A 21,903-nucleotide genomic window follows, 5' to 3' on the forward strand; every position below is an offset into this window, starting at 1 on the left:
CCATAGCAGGGTTCTAGGAGCAGAGTTGCGAGAAGTGTTGTCACTTGTTTATTGACATACAAACACACGCACCCAGGTTTGCGTGTCATCTCCTTCCCCTTCCCCCAAATAAAAGAGGTAAGGGAACATTTCCGTTTTAAGACTAGACTATTGTGAAGGTCAGAGGCACTTTGTATAGACTGTTATATATTTTTTTCTGCTCCTTTCTGCTGGTTTTTCATTGCTAGTTCGCTAGTTCATTCTTTCTAACTAGAAAGTTAACACTTTCTTTTAATAATACCCATTATAGGCCGGGCGCGGTGGCTCAAGCCTGTAATCCCAGCACTTTGGGAGGCCGAGACGGCGGATCACGAGGTCAGGAGATCGAGACCATCCTGGCTAACACGGTGAAACCCCGTCTCTACTAAAATATACAAAAAATTAGCCGGGCGAGATGGCGGGCGCCTGTAGTCCCAGCTACTCGGGAGGCTGAGGCGAGAGAATGGCGTAAACCCGGGAGGCGGAGCTTGCAGTGAGCTGAGATCCGGCCACTGCACTCCAGCCTGGGCGACAGAGCGAGACTCCGTCTCAAAAAAATAAAAATAAAAATAAATAAAAAAAATAAAAAATAATACCCATTATAAATGCACTTAATACCTTTAATTGTGCCTTTAATAATACCCACATTTCAGACTTGAAAGGCTTCAGCCACTGCTTACCCCTTATTCAAGATAGCATTTGCAAAGGGCACAAAGTTTCAGTTATAAGATGAGTAAGTTCTGGGGATCTAATGTACAGCAGCATGGTGACTGTAGTTAATCATACTGTATTGTATACTTGAAAATTGCTAAGAGAGTAGATCTTAAGTATTCTCACCACACCAAAAAAAAGGTAACTGTGAGATGATAGATGTGTTAATAAACGTCATTGTGGTTATCATTTCTCAATGAATACATAAATCATCATGTTGTACTCCCTAAATATATACAATTTTTAATGTGTCAAATATAGCTCAGTAAAGCTTGGGAGGGTGGGAAGATAGCATTTGCCTGCAATAGGTCAGAAGAAGAGGAGGTTATAAAACTCAAGAGTGGAGAAGTAGAAGAAAGACCAAAGTCCCTAAAAAACCCATTTGGAAGATTCTGTTTCCTAATGTTAACACCGTATGGTTACCTTCCTGCCTTCTTTTTCTTGGCCTTGCAGAATCCAGTGACTGGCTTGCTGCCAGCCAGCTATGATCAGAAAGATGCTTGGGTCCGAGATAACGTGTACAGCATCTTGGCTGTGTGGGGTTTGGGCCTGGCCTATCGGAAGAATGCAGACCGGGATGAGGATAAGGCAAAGGCCTATGAATTGGAGCAGGTACTCAAAATAAAAATACAAAGAGATCTGGAGCTGTGTGTGATTGGGGGTTGGGGGCAGAGTGGAGACTGAAGGAAGTGAAACCCACCAAAAGCTAAGATAACTGTATTTTGCCTTTCCCTCTTTCATCATCTTTCTGAAATTATATTCCAAAAAGCTTTCCTGTATTGCACTGAAGTGGTATTCTTGCAGTGGAAACTTGAAACTTGCTGATTTGAGGGAGAGGGAACAGTCTGTTCTGTTACAGTGGAAAATCCTATCCTGGGATCTTTCCTAAAACGCATAACTCTCTAAGTAAATGTATCTTGTAGTCTCCACTGTATTCTCATTGAGAAAAACATTTGGGGGCAGGTATCTACTATTTTACTTCATTTTTAAACATTGTGGTATTTGTATGAGGGTAAATAACATAAATCAGCAAGCCTTCTGGACTAGACACAGTAAAGACTTTATTTGTTGATTTTTATAGCTGTGGCCACTGTTTCAGAGCCTGTTGCTTCCTCCCTCCCTCAACTCCTGGGCAAAATGAGGTCAAAGTCAGCAGATGCCTTTAAGCCAACTTTTAAGGCTCTTCCCCTCGGTAAACAAGCATCCTTTATAGAACTGTTGAGACACAAAGGGAGCTGCATCCTCTTCAACGACCAAGAAAATAATATTAGGAAAACAATATTCTGGGCTACCGCAGGAGTTGAAGTACTCTGTTGTCAGTTATAAGACGGATGTGCATTCATTTCCATTAGTGGGAAAAATTATCTCTATACTAGCCATTTTCTCCAGTGGTCTCTCTAACACTTAGGCAATCTGAGCTCCAGTCTTCATCTATAAATCAGAATATTGATATTTGGTTTTTTACAAGTATCAATGTAATATGGGGTTGCACTGTGTTGTCCTTAGCAACAGCAGGCATTTATTCTTCATTCAAGCCATTGTTGAGAGATACATAGGTCCACCAAAAAAAAGTTCAAGTTTTTGCTCTAGACCAGGTAGTACAGATCATTATTTTTATGACTTTTTTTGTTGTTGTTGAAACGGAGTCTCACTCTGTCCCCAGGCTGGAGTGCAGTGGCGCGATCTTGGCTCACTGCAACCTCTGCCTCCCAGGTTCAAGCGATTCTCCTGCCTCAGCCTCCCGAGTAGCTAGGACTACAGGCGTGTGCCATCATGCCTGGCTAATTTTTTGTATTTTTAGTAGAGACGGGGTTTCACCATGTTAGCCAGGATGGTCTCAATCTCCTGACCTTGTGATCCGCCTGCCTTGGCCTCCCAAAGTGCTAGGATTACAGGCATGAGCCACCGTGCCCAGCCTTTTATGACTTTTATAAAAATAATACCATTGTAGAAATTTGGAAAATATAGAGGAGTGTTTAAAAAAATTCACCTGTAATCCTGCCTACTCCTCTCCCCCAAATCCTACATGCTACTCAGTGTTTTCTAGTTTGAGCTCAGTGTTTTGTTGCCATTTTTACTAGAAATTAATATCAGTAGAATTGGAATTTCATATCTGGTACATTTGACCAATTTTTTCAATTCTATTAGAAGAAATCTGTTATCTCCCTGTAATATTAACACTTTTTCTTATTTGGCCCAGCTATAAAGAATTTAACAGAGGAAGGGGGAAATAGTAGGGAAACATTGAATTACACATTCTAAAATTTTAACGTTCCATTAAATAATTTTCAACATAGCCAAAAAATACCTTTCATACCACCTTAATAATAATTAGGAATGTTTCAAAACATTATAGCAATGGGAAACATCTTTCAAAAAGAAAAGATTTTGTGGGAATTTTTTAATTTCTATGAACTTTCATTATGAATTGCAACAGGTTTTTATTATTAGTCTCAATTTTTTTTCTCAAACCTGATTCAGTGTTAATCAGGAACCAGAAAATCATCTCTGTAAAAGGCCAGATAGTAACTATTTTTATCATTAGGGTTGTAAGTCACATGTGGTCTCTATCCAACTACTCAGCTCTGTGATTGTGGTGCAAATGCAGCCAGAGACAATGCAGTCATCCCTCAGTATATGTGTGGGATGGATTCCAGGACAGACTGCTTATAACCAAATCTCTGCATACTCAAATTCTGCAGTCAGCCCTGTGGAACCCATCTATAAGAAAAGTCAGCCTTCTATATACATAGGTTTCTCATTCCTGAATACAGTATTTTCGATCTGCGTTTGGTTGGAAAAAAGTCACATATAAGTGGACCTGCACAGTTCAAACTTGTGTTGTTCAGGGGTACCCTGTATATAAAGAATGACTGTAGTTATGTTTAAATAAAACTTAATTTGTAAAAATAGCAATGGGCTGGATTTATCCTTGATCTAGATGAGTATTTCCAAACTCTGACTGTACTTTGGAATCACTTGGGAAGCTTTGGGAAGCTTTTTTTTTGTTTTGTTTTGTTTTTTGTTTTTTTTTTTTGAGACTAAGTCTTGCTCTATTGCCCAGGTTGGGGTGCCATGGTGCGATCTCAGCTCACTGCAATCTCCGCCTCCCAGGTTCAAGCGATTTTCCTGCCTCAGCTCCACAGTAGCTGGGATCACAGGTGCGCGTCACCACACCCGACTAATTTTTTTGTATTTTTAGTAGAGATGGGGTTTCACCATGTTGGCCAGGTTGGTCTTAAACTCCTGATCTCAAATGATCCACCCACTTTGGCCTCCTAAAGTGCTGGGATTACAGGTGCAAGCCAGCACACCCGCCTGGGAATCTTTTAAGAAATACCTTTACTACACCACAGCTTAGAAGAATTTAAATATGAATCTCTGGAAGTGGAGCTCAGTAGCATCAATATTTTTTTAAAAACTACCTGGGTGATTCTAATGTATAGCCAGTGTTAAATAATGACTAGTTATGGCCAAAATATGAACATAGATTATATCCAATAAATTCATAGATTAAATTCCCACCTATTGCAACTTTCTATTACTGTGTGGATTTTTCCCAAAACATTGATTGTTAATTATTTCTACCCTTCCTTCCAATTCTTACCTTGGTTTCTTTCTGAGAAATAATGTCAGAGAATTGAAGAGAATTCTGGATGAAAAAAGGACAAGGGTTTAGGCAACTACTGCATCCTAGATTGAGAGTAGAATTATGCACATGAATGTTTTTACAAATGTCTTTCTCTCAGGCATATAGATACGGTCTCATACCCATAGAAATATAGGCAGACAAATAGGGATATCTCTTTGCATTCATGGTACCATCAAATTTCAGCTTCATCTCTGGGCCTCACTCCAGTTCTGTGTGCTAAGGTATGTTCTTTTTGTGGAGTTGTTCATCTTTTCTCGTGACTTTAACTATTACGTTTATGAGAATGACTTTCAAGTCTTCATCTCTGACCTCACTTCAATTTTAAACCTAGGTTTTCATTTGTCACCTCATCAGTTGCATCTGCATATACTGCGGCTCCTCAAACTCAATGCGTCTGAAACCCCACCTTTCCAACTAAAAACAAACTACAAAACAATGGCAACTCATCAACAATCTCTTTTTCTGTTATTACTGTCTCCATTCTACCAACCACCCAGGCAGTATTACTTGGAGTATTTCCCATAGTATTTTCTGTGGAATACTAGGCCAACTAAGTTTGAGACTGTTAAACAGCAGGTGTCTTTACTCTGTAATTTCTCAGAGCCTTTGATGTACTAATGTGCATTTTTTGTCTAAGATGGTAGTGAATTTTATAGCCTTTCCAGAATCTCTTGGACTAGCACTCTATAAAACAGTGCTTGAAGTGTGCTACTTAACCTTAGAATGATTTTTGACTTCTCCCTCTTACCTTTTGATACATGCACACCAAAGTCTGTTGATTCATTTATTTCTCTTGAATCTATCCCCTCTTTTCTCTTCCCTTCTGCCTCAACCTTAGTCTAAGCCCTTATCCCCTAACACTTCTGTGAAAACCACACTTAAATTATGTCATTTCCATCCTCAACAATCTTTCTGTGGCCCTCATTTCTCCACAAGTAAAGTCCAAACATTTTGGATTGATAGGCAAGGCCCTCTATGGGTTGGTCCTAGCTTACTTTTTTCAATATTATATCACACTGGTGTCCTCCATTATACCCCCAGTTCTAGCCAGGCTGATGTCTTTATTACTCCTCTAATAATCCCTTAATAAAAATACCTAACATTTGTATAAATACTTTCCATTGTACAACACACTTCCCCATAATTACCAGTATTTTATTCTCACAATACCCTGTGAATCAAGTATCATTATCCCCAATTTCCTTTTTTTTTTTTTTTTTTTTTTTTTTTTTTTTTTTTTTTTTTTTTTTTTTTTTTTTTTTTTGAGGTGGAGTCTCGCTCTGTCGCCGGGACTGGAGTGCAGTGGCTAGATCTCAGCTCACTGCAAGCTCCGCCTCCCGGGTTTACGCCATTCTCCTGCCTCAGCCTCCCGAGTAGCTGGGACTACAGGCGCCCGCCATCTCGCCCGGCTAGTTTTTGTATTTTTAGTAGAGACGGGGTTTCACCGTGTTAGCCAGGATGGTCTCGATCTCCTGACCTCGTGATCCGCCCGTCTCGGCCTCCCAAAGTGCTGGGATTACAGGCTTGAGCCACCGCGCCCGGCCATTATCCCCAATTTCCAAGTGAAGGGATTGAGGCCCAGAGATGAAGCTGGAATTTGATGGTACCATGAATGCAACCTGGGTCGTATGTCTTCAGAATCAGTATTGTTTGAATGTTTGCCTCCGTGGGAGCCTATAGACATAGCCACCTGCAAAAATTTTTGGCCGGGCGCGGTGGCTCAAGCCTGTAATCCTAGCACTTTGGGAGGCCGAGACGGGCGGATCACGAGGTCAGGAGATCGAGACCATCCTGACTAACACGGTGAAACCCCGTCTCTACTAAAAACTACAAAAAACTAGCCGGGCGAGGTGGCGGCGCCTGTAGTCCCAGCTACTCGGGAGGCTGAGGCAGGAGAATGGCGTGAACCCGGGAGGCGGAGCTTGCAGTGAGCTGAGATCCGGCCACAGCACTCCAGCCTGGGTGACAGCGCGAGACTCCGTCTCAAAAAAAAAAAAAAAAAAAAAAAAAAAAAATTTTTATGGGCTGCTTCTTCTACATGCCTGTTCCCTTTCAATCTAAACTAATATCCTTTGAAAGCCTAGCACCAATCCCACTTTTTCTGTGGTCCCTGTCCTTCCTCACAGACCACTCACTTGTACAGTGGTCACTTCTTTCTCAGAAGTCCTTTCTTGGAACTTCTAGATCACTTGTCATCTGTGCCATTCAACATATATCTTCATTTTCTTAAATTTAAAAGACTGTGTAATCATCACGTGCCAGGTCCTATAATAGATGTTAAAAAGAAAATGGGACAAAATGTTTATATGTAACCCTCAACTTTTTATTATGGAAAATTTCAAACTTAAAAGAAAGTTGCAAGAATGGTAAAATAAACATATTTGTATATACTCTATCTAAATTCGCTAGTTGTTAACACTTTGTCATATTTGCATACCCACCCCTCCACACACACACACACACACACACACACACACACGATTATTTGATAAGCCATTCGAGAGTTACTTGCAGACATGTGTTTGTTTTTTAATTCAGCTTCCTTCATCCATTGACTTAAAGGTTTTCTGAACCTGGCCTCTGCCCCTTTTTCTCAGGGAGTTCATTGTCTGATGGGGAAGACAGATATATAAGCAAGTAGTTACAGTACATTAAGATAGGTACTATAGGTACTGATTTATATATTTGAGATAACTACTAAGCTTTGTGGAACACACAGGTGGGAATGTCTAAACTTCTCTGGGACAAGGCAAGGAAGACTTCAGAGAGGAGTTGGGTTTTAAAGGATAATTAGGAAATGCTGGGTGGACTATGCTGTAGATAGTTTTTAAAACATATCTGTCCCATCTCCCTTGTCTTTATGTTCTACAAAACCTGATAGAGGTTCAATAAATATCTGATTGCACATATACCTGGGGGTAGAGAGAAAGAAGTACACAGATATGGTCGTGTAGTTACATATTCTTATAAAGTCAGTTCACAGATATATATAAATTTATGTCCTCAAAAAGAATAGGCAAGAGGGAGAGTCACTTGGTATGGGTAGAAGACCTGGTGTATGAATGTACATGTATAATTAATAACATCTAGCACACCTGGATCAGAAAACAGTTAGTTTGGAGAACACAAGTACAGATATCTCCCATCATTCCTACCTCCCCATGCTTCCTACTAATTTTATCTTGCCTTGGAAGTTAGAACTTGAGGATAAAAATGGCTGATAATGGCCACTAATTGAGATCCTCCACTGAATCCTTGATTCCCCAGGTTTGCTGTTTAAAGAAAATTTAGATGGGAGTAGTGGGGCTGGGTGGTAAAGGGAGTTGATGGGTTTGCAAGAGAAAAGTAACTAAGGCAGTAAAATAGTGAAGAAGCCAATGACATGAGCCCAGGATTCTTACAGAATAGTATAAATGCTGAGTTCTATATTGGTCAACTAGAGGCCGTCAATAGGTTTTTAAAAAATGAGTTCCTGTGCGCCATTGATTTAAAGACAAGACTATTCAAGCCCCTCCCTCTGCTTCCCATTCTAATTCATCTACTGTTAGAAAAGACAGAATATGGTAGGAACCTTTGAGTATGTGGTGACATGTATCAGAATTGAATAAAGTTTCCCCACAGAGGAGGTTGTGTTAAATACTTTCCATAACAGGGTATATTAAAGAGATGGACTCTTTCATTAGCATCAAAGTCATATAGATGTCTTCTTGTAGGGGTTACAATAAGTTTCCTTGCTTTATAATAAATGTTTCAGTCTTTAAAATGTGACAAGATCATGCACTGCCTATTCTTTCTCTCTTTTTAAAATTTCTTTTGATCTGTAAGGGGAGGGGACCATTTATAGACAGAAATGACTTAAGAAAGGAGACTCTCCCACGGAAACCATTTTTATTTTTATTTTTCCCTCAATAAAAGGCTTCATAAAGAGTTGGAATTTAATAGGTACTTATCCTTATCATGACTATTGCTTGTAGTCCCATTTGAATATGTTTTGAAGAAATAACAGAATCATGTGGCTTCCAAGTAGATGAGTTTTCAGAGTTGTCCTGAAGTTGCCTCTGAGCCAGCATACCCTGGAGTAACCCGGTTGGATTTCTTTTGGACTGTGAAACAGAAAGCTTTTTGGAGAAATAGAGAAGCTGTTTGGTGCTATGTTCTTCCAAAACACATTGCCTACCCATGCCACGATTGATGGGCCCTTAGTGTCATGTAGTATATAGTCAGTGATCAGAATTTTGAGATGTTATGATTGGAAAACAAACTACTTTAAATTGTCAAGCCCTAGTAAGAGAAATAGTGATGACTCGAAACTTAAGAATTTGTGACTTTATTTCAAGGAAAAAGGGTTGAGTCAAATGAACAGATCCCCTTCATACTTATTCTTAATTGAAATTCACTTTATTCTTTAGGGGACACGTCCAGATAAATATTTCTGTGGACTCTTGAAGATAAGTCTTGGCTAGTTTAGAAAAAATAAAAGCAATGTTGTAGTGAAGTCTTTCTAGGCCATAGGATGTATTTTAGAATATCCTCAGAGCCTTAGGATTTTTGAGCTGTCTTACCCCTTTCTCCAGGTGGAATGTCCTCTAATGGGATGGTTGGCTTATTTTTACATAAACCAGTTGGAGCTTGGATGATTTTTTTGACTTGAAGGAATCATAAAGCGTAGCTTTTGATTCCACTTTTAGCTGTAATCTGCTCTTCTGTGTACCTATAAATGTCATGTAAATAGGAACACAGGATAGGGTTACTTGTTCTCAAAAGGTCATGTACCAACTGCAGTTGCTGAGTAAGTGTTCCTGTATCTAGGGATGTTTATAACTGTCTTGTTTCCATTTATTTCTGCAGAGTGTAGTGAAGCTGATGAGAGGACTACTGCACTGCATGATCAGACAGGTATGGTATTGGTAACACCCTCCTCTCCAATAAAAGCACATTGTAATAGTATCTCTACCCCTTAGGGAATGTTTATAGCTTATATTTTCTTTCAGTTTCACAATAGTACACACTAATTTTAGAAAATTTGGAGAGGGAGAATGTCACCCATAATCTCACAATGTAATTACCACTGGAACGTTTCTTTCCAGTCTTTTTTCACCCTCTACAAATGATTTTCGATGTGTTTTATCATTACTGTACATTCAATTGTATATGTAGGGTAGAAAGATGATACAGGTCTAAAAACCCTCATTTGGCCAGGCACTGGTGGCTCATGCCTGTAATCCCAACATTCTGGGAGGCCAAAGCGGATGGATTGCTTGAGTCCATAAGTTCAAGATCAGCCTGGGCAACATGGTGAAACGTTGTCTACAAGAAATATAAAAATTAGGGCCGGGCACGGTGGCTCAAGCCTGTAACCCCAGCACTTTAGGAGGCCGAGACAGGCGGATCATGAGGTCAGGAGATCGAGACCATCCTGGCTAACACGGTGAAACCCCGTCTCCACTAAAAAATACAAAAAACTAGCCAGGCGAGGTGGCGGGCGCCTGTAGTCCCAGCTACTCTGGAGGCTGAGGCAGGAGAATGGCATAAACCCGGGAGGCGGAGGTTGCAGTGAGCTGAGATCCGGCCACTGCACTCCAGCCTGGGTGACAGACAGAAAAAAAAAAAAAAAATTAGCGCACATGGTTGTGTGCTCCTGTAGTCCAGCTACTTGGGGATGAAGTGGGAGGATCACTTGAGCCTGGGAGGTCAAGGCTGCAGTGAGCCAAGATGGTGCCACTGCACTCCAGCCTGGGTGGCAGAGTGAAACCCAGTTTCAAAAATAAGTAAACAAAACACACACACACACACACACACACACAAACCCTCATTTGAAACCCTTGGGGCCATCAACTTTAGAATTTAAAGTTTTTCAGATTTAAAAAAGGCAGTACAGTGCATACTCCTGGCAACCTTTAATTATATGGTGTATGGTATATATACACCATATATTACCTTATGCCTTCTGCGGGTCTAGGACAGCACTGTAATCAGAAACTTTAATATCTCTGAAGGGAAGCATGCAATTTCATACTAAGTGGAATAAATAAAGACTTAATTTGAATCTGGTGTTGCCAACAAATGAATTTTAATGCAAAACTTAGGGGAAAAAACCTTTTCAAAGTGTTTTAGATTTTAAGATTGGAGATAAGAAACCTTGAATTTGTATCTCCTTGCAGTAATTTGCATTTTCCTTACCTCCAGTGAAGTTGAGCATCCTTTTATGTGTAGATTGAAAAGTTGCATTTCCTCTTGGATGAATTGTCTGCTAAGTCCTTTGCCTATCTTCTAGGTTCTCTTTCTTGCCTGTTGAAAAGTTCTTGTACATTATAGACATTAGTCCTTTGTCATATGCATTGCGAATTTTTTAGCAGTCTGTCATTTATTTTTTGAGGCTTGTGATATTTTTGCATACAAAAGTGATTTTACTTTAAAAATTGTTTTATCGGCCCGGCGCGGTGGCTCAAGCCTGTAATCCCAGCACTTTGGGAGGCCGAGACGGGTGGATCACGAGGTCAGGAGATCGAGACTATCCTGGCTAACACGGTGAAACCCCGTCTCTACTAAAAAATACAAAAAACTAGCCGGGCGTGGTGGCGGGCGCCTGTAGTCCAGCTACTCGGGAGGCTGAGGCAGGAGAATGGCGTGAACCCGGGAGGCGGAGCTTGCAGTGAGCTGAAGTGAGCTGAGATCCGGCCACTGCACTCCAGCCCGGGCGGCAGAGCGAGACTCCATCTCCAAAAAAAAAAAAGGTTTTATCCTAGGAGATCTTAAAGCGTTTTGCCCACATCGAATCTGACCTGGCTTTTCTGGAGATCAAGATTATGTTTTATTAGAAGAAGAAATTGAGGCCCAGATTGATAAAGTGACTGCCTACAGGCACAGAAGTCTATATCTATAGTAGAAGGAAATATGTAGTAGATAGAAAGTAGTACATAGAAATATATGATAGATAGAAAATCTTTGCTACTTTATTTTGTATTTAGATATTTGCACTTTTGTTTTTTTCTTTTTAGATAGGGGCCTCGCTTTGTCACTCAGGCTGGAGTGCAGTGGTATGATCATAACTCACTCACTGCAGCCTTGGCCTCTGGGCTCAAGTGATCCCCCCACCTCAGTCTCCCACATCACTGGGACTACAGGTGTGCACCACCATGCCGTGCGAATTTAAAAATTTTTTTTGTAGGGACAGAATCTCACTATGTTGCCCAGACTGATCTCAAACTCCTGGGCTCCAGTGATCCTCCCACCTCGGCCTCCTAAAATGCCAGGATTATAGGCATGAGCCACCTTGCCTGGCCAATATTTGAACTTTCTACTTTACCGAATATGTTTGAGGTCACTAATTTCAGGAACAAATTTAAGCTATAACGGTTACTGTCATACATCAGAGGCATTAATTATCAAATTTAAATTTCAGGAACTAAGTATTTCAGTTGTCCTTTGCACAGTATTTTCCTTCTGACTTCTAGTTTCAGCTTTTTGTTGTGAACCCAGGAAATTTAAGACAGATCTGCCAGCCTCAGCCTCCCAAAGTGTTGGGATTACAGGCATAACCCACTGTGCTGGCCAATTACTGTTATTTTTTCCTGAAGTTTGAGTTGTCTGGCTTTAGTTCCCAGGGTTTAACGAAAGCACAGCTGAGTTTTCAGTGACTCCAAATTAGGAAAAATGGGGGAATAAAAAGAAGGAAAAAAATTGAAAACATTATTTTGAAAGGTTATAGCCAAAAAAATTAGAATTCCATCCAAACTGTAGAAGCTAATAAAAATTGAAACAAAAATTAGGCAAGACTAGAATCTAGCAATGGGTATACTGTCGTTTTGAAATATAATTTTTTCTCTCTCCAGTTTCCCTTTTGCTAAAGACAAATCATGGTAGGACTGGTTTGCTTATTATACTTGGCCTAATTATTTGTACACAGTGCAGCAAGAATAATTATTTTTTACATAGGCTTTTAAATGGGCTTTGATTGAACTTTGTTCCATAGGAGGAATCTCAGATAAGATTTTTTTTTTTTTTGAAATGGAGTCTTGCTGTGTCACCCAGGCTAGAGTGCAGTGGCACGATCTCAGCTCACTGCAACCTCTACCTCCTGGGTTCAAGTGATTCTCCTGCCTAAGCCTCCCGAGGACCTGGGATTACAGGCGCCCACCACCATGCCTGGCTAATTTTTGTGTTTTCAGTAGAGACGGTGTTTCACCATGTTGGCCAGGCTGGTCTTGAACTCCTGACCTCATGATCCACCCGCCTCAGCCTCCCAAAATGCTGTGATTATAGGCATGAGCCACCACGCCCAGACATCAGATAAGACTTCTTGAAAGCAGGGCCCAGCCATGAATTTATGTCATCAAATATCTATGAGTTGGGTGAATTTCTCCTCCTCTTGAGGTTCCAAGATAAACCTGAGGCTTCTGTGCCTGTCGGAAAGTGACATTCTTTAAAATTACCAAGGGTCAGAAACCCTATATGTGGACTGCGTACATGAAATATGAGGCCAGTTTTTCCAAGGGCATTATTGCCTTCATAAGTCAAGTCTGATTCTTTAAAGGAAAGTATACCATTCCAGTCAAAGACGTGGTAAAATTACCAGTTTCTCCAACTGTGCCCTGTTACAAATGAAAACAGATTCTTATTGCACTTATGCAAATAACTGTATTGCCCTAAGTTAAGAATACTCACAAATAGTTTCCAAATTCTGGAGAAAATCAGGTAGACAGAAACAAATATGCTCCAAATCTTGTTTATGGGAGTATACTAAATTGTTAAAAGCTGTCAGTAGCTCAAAAGAGAAGTTTTAAGACTCTGAAAAACAAAACAAAGGATCAGCAAACATTTTAAGCAAAAAGTCAAAAAAATTAGTTCAGTCCATGCAATTATTTCTTGTTCTGCTTGATACTCATGAACATTTTAGCTCTCCATGAGTCCTGGAAGTTTTTCCTCTGTTCTGATGTCACAATCTTCAAAAGTTATCAGAAACCTGCATTTAAGAGCACCTATTGGAATTTTATAGCTGATTATAAAACCATCTTCTAAAAAGGACCAAAACAAGACAACAGTTGTCCATGAATGAAAAAAAAGTTTTAAGGCAGCCATAATCAAAAGACACAATTGACAAAGAAATTTGTTACCTCTGTGGCACACATGATTTTAACATAACAATTAGGATTATTACCGATAATGTACACTAAGTTATTTCAGAATTGCAGGAGTTTCCCATAATTTTGGAACACATACTAATAACATATTTATTCAAATACAGTCCAAAGAAAACCAAACAACATTTCATATTTAACAATGCTTCCTATATAATTTTTATACTAAATAAGCCAATTATGACATTTTTGGATTTCAGGAACCTAATGTCTTAAAGGATTAATTAGGTTAGAAAAAGACATAATTTATAATTTGATTTTGGAAAATTTGTCAAATATAAAAGTTTAAAATGCTTGATATTACAAAATAGTATTACAGGTCATTGTTTAACCAAAGTGCTAATTCAAGGACTTCAAAAAAAGTGAAAACCTTCATTCTTTGAGAGAAGAGACTTAATTTTCTAAACAAGAAGCACTAATAAAAACAGCATGAAGCCAATTACATTTGTTTTTCAAAATTTTGTAAATAATCTACAAAGTTTAACCTTGATTATAAAATATAACTTCTATAAGCCTTTTATAACCTTTATTAAGGAGTTGGAGGAGTTGGTTAATGCTTTAAGAAAAACTTGTTAATCTGACACAGGGGTCCATGTACTGGTTTTGCATCAGTGTGCCTTTGACATTAATGATTCATTTATAGAGAAACTGAACTTATTTTATCTTTAAAAATTGGCCTTTACAATCTTATACGCTCTCCTCTTCCACGATAGTTCCTGGCCCTTGAGGAATCAAATAGCTTTAATTGTTTTTTGCCCTGTATTTCAGGAATGCAGTTTATTTGATTGGCATCTTCCACAGGGCCTGAAGATGAGGCTTTAATTGCTGTCGGTGTTTAAGATTTAGCAGGACTTGATGTCCTTTTTAGACCCAGGAGTTAAAGCCCTCTAACTCAATGTCACAAGGACTTTAAAAGCATATACAGGAAGATACATGGATTAATAACCTTAGTTAAAAAAAAATTTTTTTAACCTCAGTTTTTTTCCTAAGCAAAACCAAAACTTAATAATAATATTTGGATTTTCTGGTTTGTCCTGAACATCGCTCTTTTTTTTTTTTTTTTGAGGCGGAGTCTCGCTCTGTGCCAGGCTGGAGTGCAGTGGCGTGATCTCGGTTCACTGCAACCTCCACTTCCCAGATTCAAGCAATTCTCCTGCCTTAGCCTCCGGAGTAGCTGGGACTACAGGCGCACGACACCACACCCGGCTAATTTTTTGTGTATTTTTAGTAGAGACAGGGTTTCACCATGTTGACCAGGATGGTCTCGATCTCTTGACCTCCTGATCCGCCTGCCTCGGCCTCCCGAAGTGCTGGGATTACAGGTATCAGCCACTGCACCCGGCCTCTTTATTCTTATAACTTTCTTTACATCTCCTTTTGTTTCCTGGTTGTATTTACCTTGTTTTATACATAACCTTTAAACAAGCTTTGAATTAGACAAAACTTGTTCACCTTTTATTTTTTAGCAAGAATGTTTTCCTATAATATATATTTATTGGAAAATACCCAAATAATTATCTATTAATATAACTTTATATCTTAAATTATGACCAGTTTTTCTGCAAGTACTTATCCTATTATATTTACCTAATTATTGTAATTGTTTTACTCTGATTATTTATGAAAACTGTGATAGTCGTGATTTAAAGTTATGAAACTGCCATTGAAAGTTATAACTGAGACAGTGAAAAAAGATTTGACCTAACTGACTCCATCTTGCTCTTAGCCCCAGGCTGTCCTTGTTCACTCCTGGTCATAGGCCAAACTAACTTTGGGAGGAATTTAGCTTATAGATTAGCTTGAAACAAAGAGAATAACAGTCCTTTACCAAAACAAACCTTCTTATTGTCTGTGCATACTGTCTAAAGCCACAGGATTCGAAGTTATGGTAATCTTACTAAATTCAAGATGCAGCTATTTTCATTAAGCACATATCAATGTCTTATTTATTAAAAATTAACACAAGCAAAGAATCATTCTGTTTTGGGCTGGGCTTATAGTTTGTAACCCCTATGCCAATTTTGACACCTTATAGTATTTGGCAGGGATAAGTATGAAATTGCTGATTAATAAATGTAAAACAAAAGAGTGTATACTGGCAAATCTTAAGACATTCCTAATATTACCTTACCAAATAATTTTAAAACTAGCTTATTTTACTTAAGTTACATAAACTTGAAAAAGCATTTGACTATTCTTTTTTAGTATCTGGTTTAAGTGCTTTTATTTTTCTTTAAGCCAATTAATTAGATCTCATATATTTTTAGTAGTGAAACACTGCGTACACAACATATACATACATCTAAAGACATATTAGGCATGCCGATGGATTTATAAAGACCCCCTCTTTTTTTCCTTAGACTTTCATATTCTTGATAACCTGTTTCACAACCCTACACATTTGTCAGCTAAATAGCCTTAAATTTGCACATTAAAGGAAACAGTTCGGGTGAAATCAAATAGCAAAATTTACATCATAATGTACAGAGAGAAAGGTCTGGTGGTGCAGAACTAGAGGGAGATGCTTTTACAGTGCACTTAAAAAAATTTTTTTTGAACAAAGACATTTCTGAGTGTCTTCCTTAAAAACTCAAGTGTAGCCTCTGTTGCAATAACTATTTTAGTCAAAAAATCAGGTGAAAATGGAATTCAGTCAACTAAGAAGAAAAAAAAACTTTTGCTCAAAAAAAAAGACAAAGTCTTAGGAGAGAAAAAAGAAACAGCTCAAAAACATGAAGGCCTTTTAAATACAAACATGCCCACATGCACACATACACATACACATCTTGGATGTTAACCTTTTAATTAAGCCAACTTTTAACCATTGACCTCCTTTAAAAGAAAAAAAATCTTTTAAAATCTTATTACCGTATTTCAGCTAGGACAAAATGCTGCTAAACTAACAATCATCACACAAATTATACAATTTCTGAGTGCTCTAAGTGTAAGCAGAATTTAACACCAGCTGGTTGTTAATGCTAACTTCAGTCATTTAAAAAGAATTTGCAAGACAGAATCCCAAACCAGTTTCTTACATAATGATGGGTCTCAGGCTGTAGACTGCTCTCTACCAGCCTAGAAACAGGAAAAACAAAAACAAAAACAGATCTCATCTTCCCTGTTAGAAGCAAGCTCAAACTCCATAAAGGAATTATCTGCCTTCCATCGACATGGAGGCAGGAAAGCTTGCTTTCCTTGTGTTGGAAGCAAGTAAAACTCCAAAAAAAGAGAAGTTGTAACAGCAAAATAAGCTTTAGATCTCGACCAAATTTTGAGAGATCAGAGATTCTGTGGAGGGGGTGCTCTCAGGCCTCAGCAAATTGTCCTGTTGGTTTGAGCCATAAAGTTAGCTCATGCTGGTACCAAGCACCGACAGGAGATTTGTCAAAGGTCAGGGGCATCTCCACTCAGAATCCACCCCACCTTGAGGTTACCAAAATGTGAACCCTGAAAATCTGAGACAGGTCTCAGTTAATTTAGAAAGTTTATTTTGCCAAGGTTGAAGATGTGCCCATGACACAGCCTCAGTGAGTACCTGTGCCCAAGATAGTTGGGGCACAACTTGGTTTTATACATTTTTGAGAGACATGAGACATCAATCAATATATTAGTTCATTAATTAATCACTAGTAATAATTAGTACATTAGTTCAGAAAGGCTGAGACAACTCAAAGCAACACCCCACAACTGGGGGCTTGCAGGTCACAGGTTGGTGAGAAACAGATGGTTGCATTCACTTGAGTTTCTGATAAGTCTTTCCAAAGGAGGCAATCAGAATATACATCTGTCTCTGTGAGCAGGGGGATGGGAGGCAGATTTTCCCTGAGCAGTTCCCAGCTTGAAAGGGCCCAAGATATTTTCCTTTCAGACTCTCATACCTTTACTCCCTCACTGTGGTGTCTCTCAGCAGCTCTTTTCATTACTCCCTCAAAATATATCCTCTTATTCTAATTTACTTTGAAATTTCTACCTCAGTTTCAGGAACAAATGTATCTTTTCACATTCAGTTATCTCTTACTAAGCTGTTCTCAACTCAAACACTCTGAATCTCAATTTATATCTACAGTGTGCAGTGTAGCAAAGCAACCATATGAAGAGTGAACAAGAGGCAATGAATAGGAAAGAGCTGTTTTTCACTATTTGGTATTATTTTCTAATTAAATCACCTAAATTGAAAAACAACAGTAACAGATTTTCCAGTTGTGTTAGTGTAGGGAAAAAGAGGTACAGTGTATTTTAAATATTCACAATTGCCTGAAGATAATGTATTTTCACATTGCAATAATGTATGTTAGAGTATTACAGAAGTGTGGCATATGGGTTGATTTTTCAGTATATCCTTCTGTTAATGTTTTTGTTCTTCTCAGGTGGATAAAGTAGAATCCTTCAAATATAGTCAGAGTACTAAGGATAGCCTCCATGCCAAGTACAACACCAAAACCTGTGCCACTGTAGTGGGTGATGATCAATGGGGACACCTGCAGTTGGATGCTACCTCTGTGTACCTGCTCTTCTTAGCGCAAATGACTGCCTCAGGTCAGTACAAGGAGAGAAGTGCTGGGAGCCCCTGAGCATGGAGTCTGGGGTACTAATTAATATTCTTTTAACTTGAGGACTAGGAAGGCTGGGGTGGATCTTGAGACAGGTGTTTTTTATTATTTATTAATCCTCAGATATGAGATGGCAAAGAAGGGCTGGGGTTTATTGCTTGTTCTCATACAGTACATTGACAAGCCTGCCAGTTAGTATAAATACAAATTCAATCACCTACTTTATGTACTATTTATGAATATATTATAAACAAGGCATCTGTCTATAGGCATCTAAATTAAGAAAATTAACTTAGGAATCAGAATCCAAATTTTTAAATTATTGAATACTATATTCTTTTCAGATGGTTCTCTTATTAATTTTGGATGCTTTACCTGAGAAAGGGAAATGTAAGAAACAACTTAATTTCCTTTTATTTCTCCTAAATTGGGGGAGGGCAATGTATCCGATTATACCTGGTTTAGAAATGTAATGGGACCTTTGCCAGAGCTTCCTCAACTAATGTACTTCTCAAAATACCAAATTTTTGACATTTTAATTTCTTCATCTTCCAATCGGTTATTGAGCTCCTTGGTACTAAGGGCATCCAGGGTGGGAATTCCCTCAAAATACTCTTCTTCTCCTTTTTTAATAGAAATAAATATTTGATGATAAACCTTTCCTTTATTTCCTCTAGAACACACAGCTCAGAAGCTGAATAGCCTTTTCTCTAAAGTATGAACTAGTTACCCAGATATGTCCTCCTGTTGTAGGGGAGGAGGTTTCTTCCTGAATAAATGTAGTTTTAGGTTTAATTTATTTAAATAGAATGACAGCTATAACTCTATTTCTAATATTATTTTAATACCCATTCTGGAGTTTTGTCTACAAAGCAACAATGTCTGAGTATCTCTTGTAGTTTTTCATTTTGAGCCCAGAATGCAAGCAGAAATGTATCAAAGAGGCTTATAGGAGACATAACCATTCATTCAACAAATGTTATTGATTCCTGACTTAACATTTGATTTTCAGCTCAATCAGCTGAGTTTGATAGGTACTTGGAATAAGGTAGATATATTTGATCAGGCCTTTTGAGGAATATGTAGAAATTTACAAATCAGAGAAGGGAAGGGGATAGCATGACTATAACATGGAAATTTGAAAGGTACTGGCCATCAAGGTAAGGCTGGATATCTTCTATGGTTAGAGTATAACATGCATCTGGAAAAATGACTAACTGTGAAACTAGAAAGTTGGGGCTAGCTATTTGAGGGCCTGTGTACCGTGCTATATAGTTTGGAGTTCAGTCCGTAATCAGTAGTGAGTCATTCAAGGTAAATAATCAAGGAAGTTTCAGATGATTCACTTCAGTAGCAGGAAGATAGATTGGATAGGAAACAAGATTAAGATGGCAAACTAGTTAGAAAGTTAGTTAAATACTTTAAGGCAAGATTGATACAGAATTTATGTAAGGCAGTTACCTTGAGAATGAAAGGGCATATGTGAGATATAAATGGTAGTATGCAAGATCATAGAGTATTTAGTGATGCTCTACACATTTTTGAATACTTACAAATCTCAACCTTGGTTAAAAGAGAGGCTTAGACAGAACCTGACTGCAGCTTATAGAATGGGGGCATGAGGAGCTCCATGGAATCCCCAGCAAAATAACCATAAATGTTGAAAATTATTTTTTAAAAACCAGCCACTTACATTATTGGAAATTGTCTGAAGGACATACAGCAAGTGGAGAAATATTTACTCCAGGAAATCTACCAAGTATTGGTAAAAGCAGTGAGGGAGTGTGGCATTTGAGTCTCAGTCTACTCCCTCCTCCACCCCACCTCAGCATGGCAGAAGCAATATTCAAGGCAGGTACAGCCAAGAGCACAATCTCCCCAGCTAGTTCCCAGTTTAGGGATACCGTATCTCCCTGAGGGAGGTAGGTTGTGATCATTTCTCATCCTCTCCAGCTCCATGTTGCAGAAGCTAGTTCAGGCAAGAATAGCTAACAGGCCTGGAGTTCCCCTCCTCCCCAGGAAAAGGCAGGGTGAGAATTAGGCCCTGATCAACCTTGGCCCACTTCACTATGAGGGTGGAGGTTCCCCACTGGGAGGGGCAAACTAAGAAGATCAAAGGTTACCATCTCTTCCCAGCACTCAATTTGTAAAGCAGGGGTGTCACTACAAAAGAATTGGGCCACTGTTCTTGCCACTAACTCTGGAGGACTGCCACAGAAATTTTGCTGGGGAGAGAGGCAGGCTGTAAGGACACAAAGCTCTGTAGCTTTTCCCAGAGGAATTGACTTAAGAGTGTGAGAAAGTTAAAACCTAAAGGCAATCTCAAAAAACAATGGAGATTTGGGTTCTAAGCAATTAAGAGGAGGCTAGTAGCTCAATAAGAGCAAGAAGCTAAACCATATACTAGCTCAATGGCACATGAACATTTTTCAGGATAGATTATATGGTATACCATAAAACAAGCCTCAATAAATTTGAAAGATTTCAAAATCACACAAAGTATGTTCTATGACCAAAATGGAATGAAATCAGGAACAGAAAGAAATTTAGGAAACTCACAAATATATGGAAATTAAGCAATACACACATAAATGAGCAATGAGTCAAATAAGAATCACAAGGGAAATTAGAAAATACTTTGAGCTAAATGAAAAAGAAAATACAACATACCAAAGCTTATAGGAAGCAGAGAAAACAGTGCTTAGAGGGAAGTTTATAGCTGTAAACACCAATGAAAAAAAAAAAGAAAAGAAAAATCGGTAACCTAACCTTCCACCTTAAGGCACTGGAAAAAGACAAGCAAACTAAGCCCAAAGCAAAGAGAAATGATGAAGTAATTCATTAATACAGCAGAAATTAATGAAATAGAAAATGGAAAAAACAGTGGAGAAAATCAACAAAACCAAAAGTTCATTCTTTAAAAAGACCATCAAAATTGACAAATCTTTAGCTACACTGACCAAGAGAAAAAGAGAGAATACTCAAATTACTAAAACTAGGAATAAAAGAGGGGATATCGATACAACCTTACAAAAATGTAAAGAACTAAAGGGGAATACTATGGACAACTGGTTACCAACAAATTAGATAATTTTGATGAAATGGGAAAATTTCTTGAAAGACAAACTACTGAATCTGACTCAAGAAGCAAAGGAAATCTGAGTAGACTTACTACAATCAAAGAGAATTAGTAATATAAAATCCTTCCACAGAGAAAAGCCCAGGTGCAGATAGCTTTACTGATAAATCTACCAAATAAAGAAGAGTGAACACCAATTCTTTACAAACACTTCCAAAAATAGAAGAGGTGACACTTGCAACCTCATTCTGTGAAGCCATTACTCTGATGCTAAAACCAGACAAAGCTATCACAACAAAGTACAATTATAGATCAATATCTCTTATTAATAAAGATACAAAAATAAAATACTAGGTAACTGAATCCAGCAATATATTAACACGTTTATATACCTTGACCAAACCATATATATTCCAGGAATGCAAGGTTGTTTTATTATCTGAAAATTAATTAATGCAATACATCATGTCAATGGAATAAAGGACAAAGGTATATTATTGTCTCAGTAGACACAGAAAAACATTTGACAAATTCAATACCTTATCATGATAAATACTTACCAAATAAAGAATAGAGGAGCATTTTTTCAACCTGATAAATGGCATCTTTGAAAATCCACAGCTAACATGACATTTGATGGTGAAAGAATGAATGCTTTTCCCCTTAGATCAGAATAAGACAAGGACATCAACTCTTGCCACCAGTATCTAAAATTGTACTGGCAGTTTAGCAAGGGCAAAGAGCCAATAAAAAGAA

At 38.4% G+C, this 21,903-nt stretch overlaps 1 protein-coding gene across 1 annotated transcript in view; it reads left to right on the forward strand.

The window, feature by feature from the left end:
* The window catches only part of LOC117077363 (phosphorylase b kinase regulatory subunit alpha, skeletal muscle isoform-like), a 149,495-nt gene that overhangs the window by 860 nt on the left and 126,732 nt on the right, over nt 1–21,903 (forward strand). The window contains 3 exon segments of the mRNA XM_033201028.1: nt 1,183–1,341; nt 9,230–9,277; nt 17,886–18,054. Coding sequence (XP_033056919.1) covers nt 1,183–1,341; nt 9,230–9,277; nt 17,886–18,054 — 376 coding nt within the window.

This window comes from Trachypithecus francoisi, unplaced genomic scaffold (assembly GCF_009764315.1).
Source record: "Trachypithecus francoisi isolate TF-2019V2 unplaced genomic scaffold, Tfra_2.0 Lachesis_group6, whole genome shotgun sequence".
NCBI lineage: Eukaryota > Metazoa > Chordata > Mammalia > Primates > Cercopithecidae > Trachypithecus > Trachypithecus francoisi.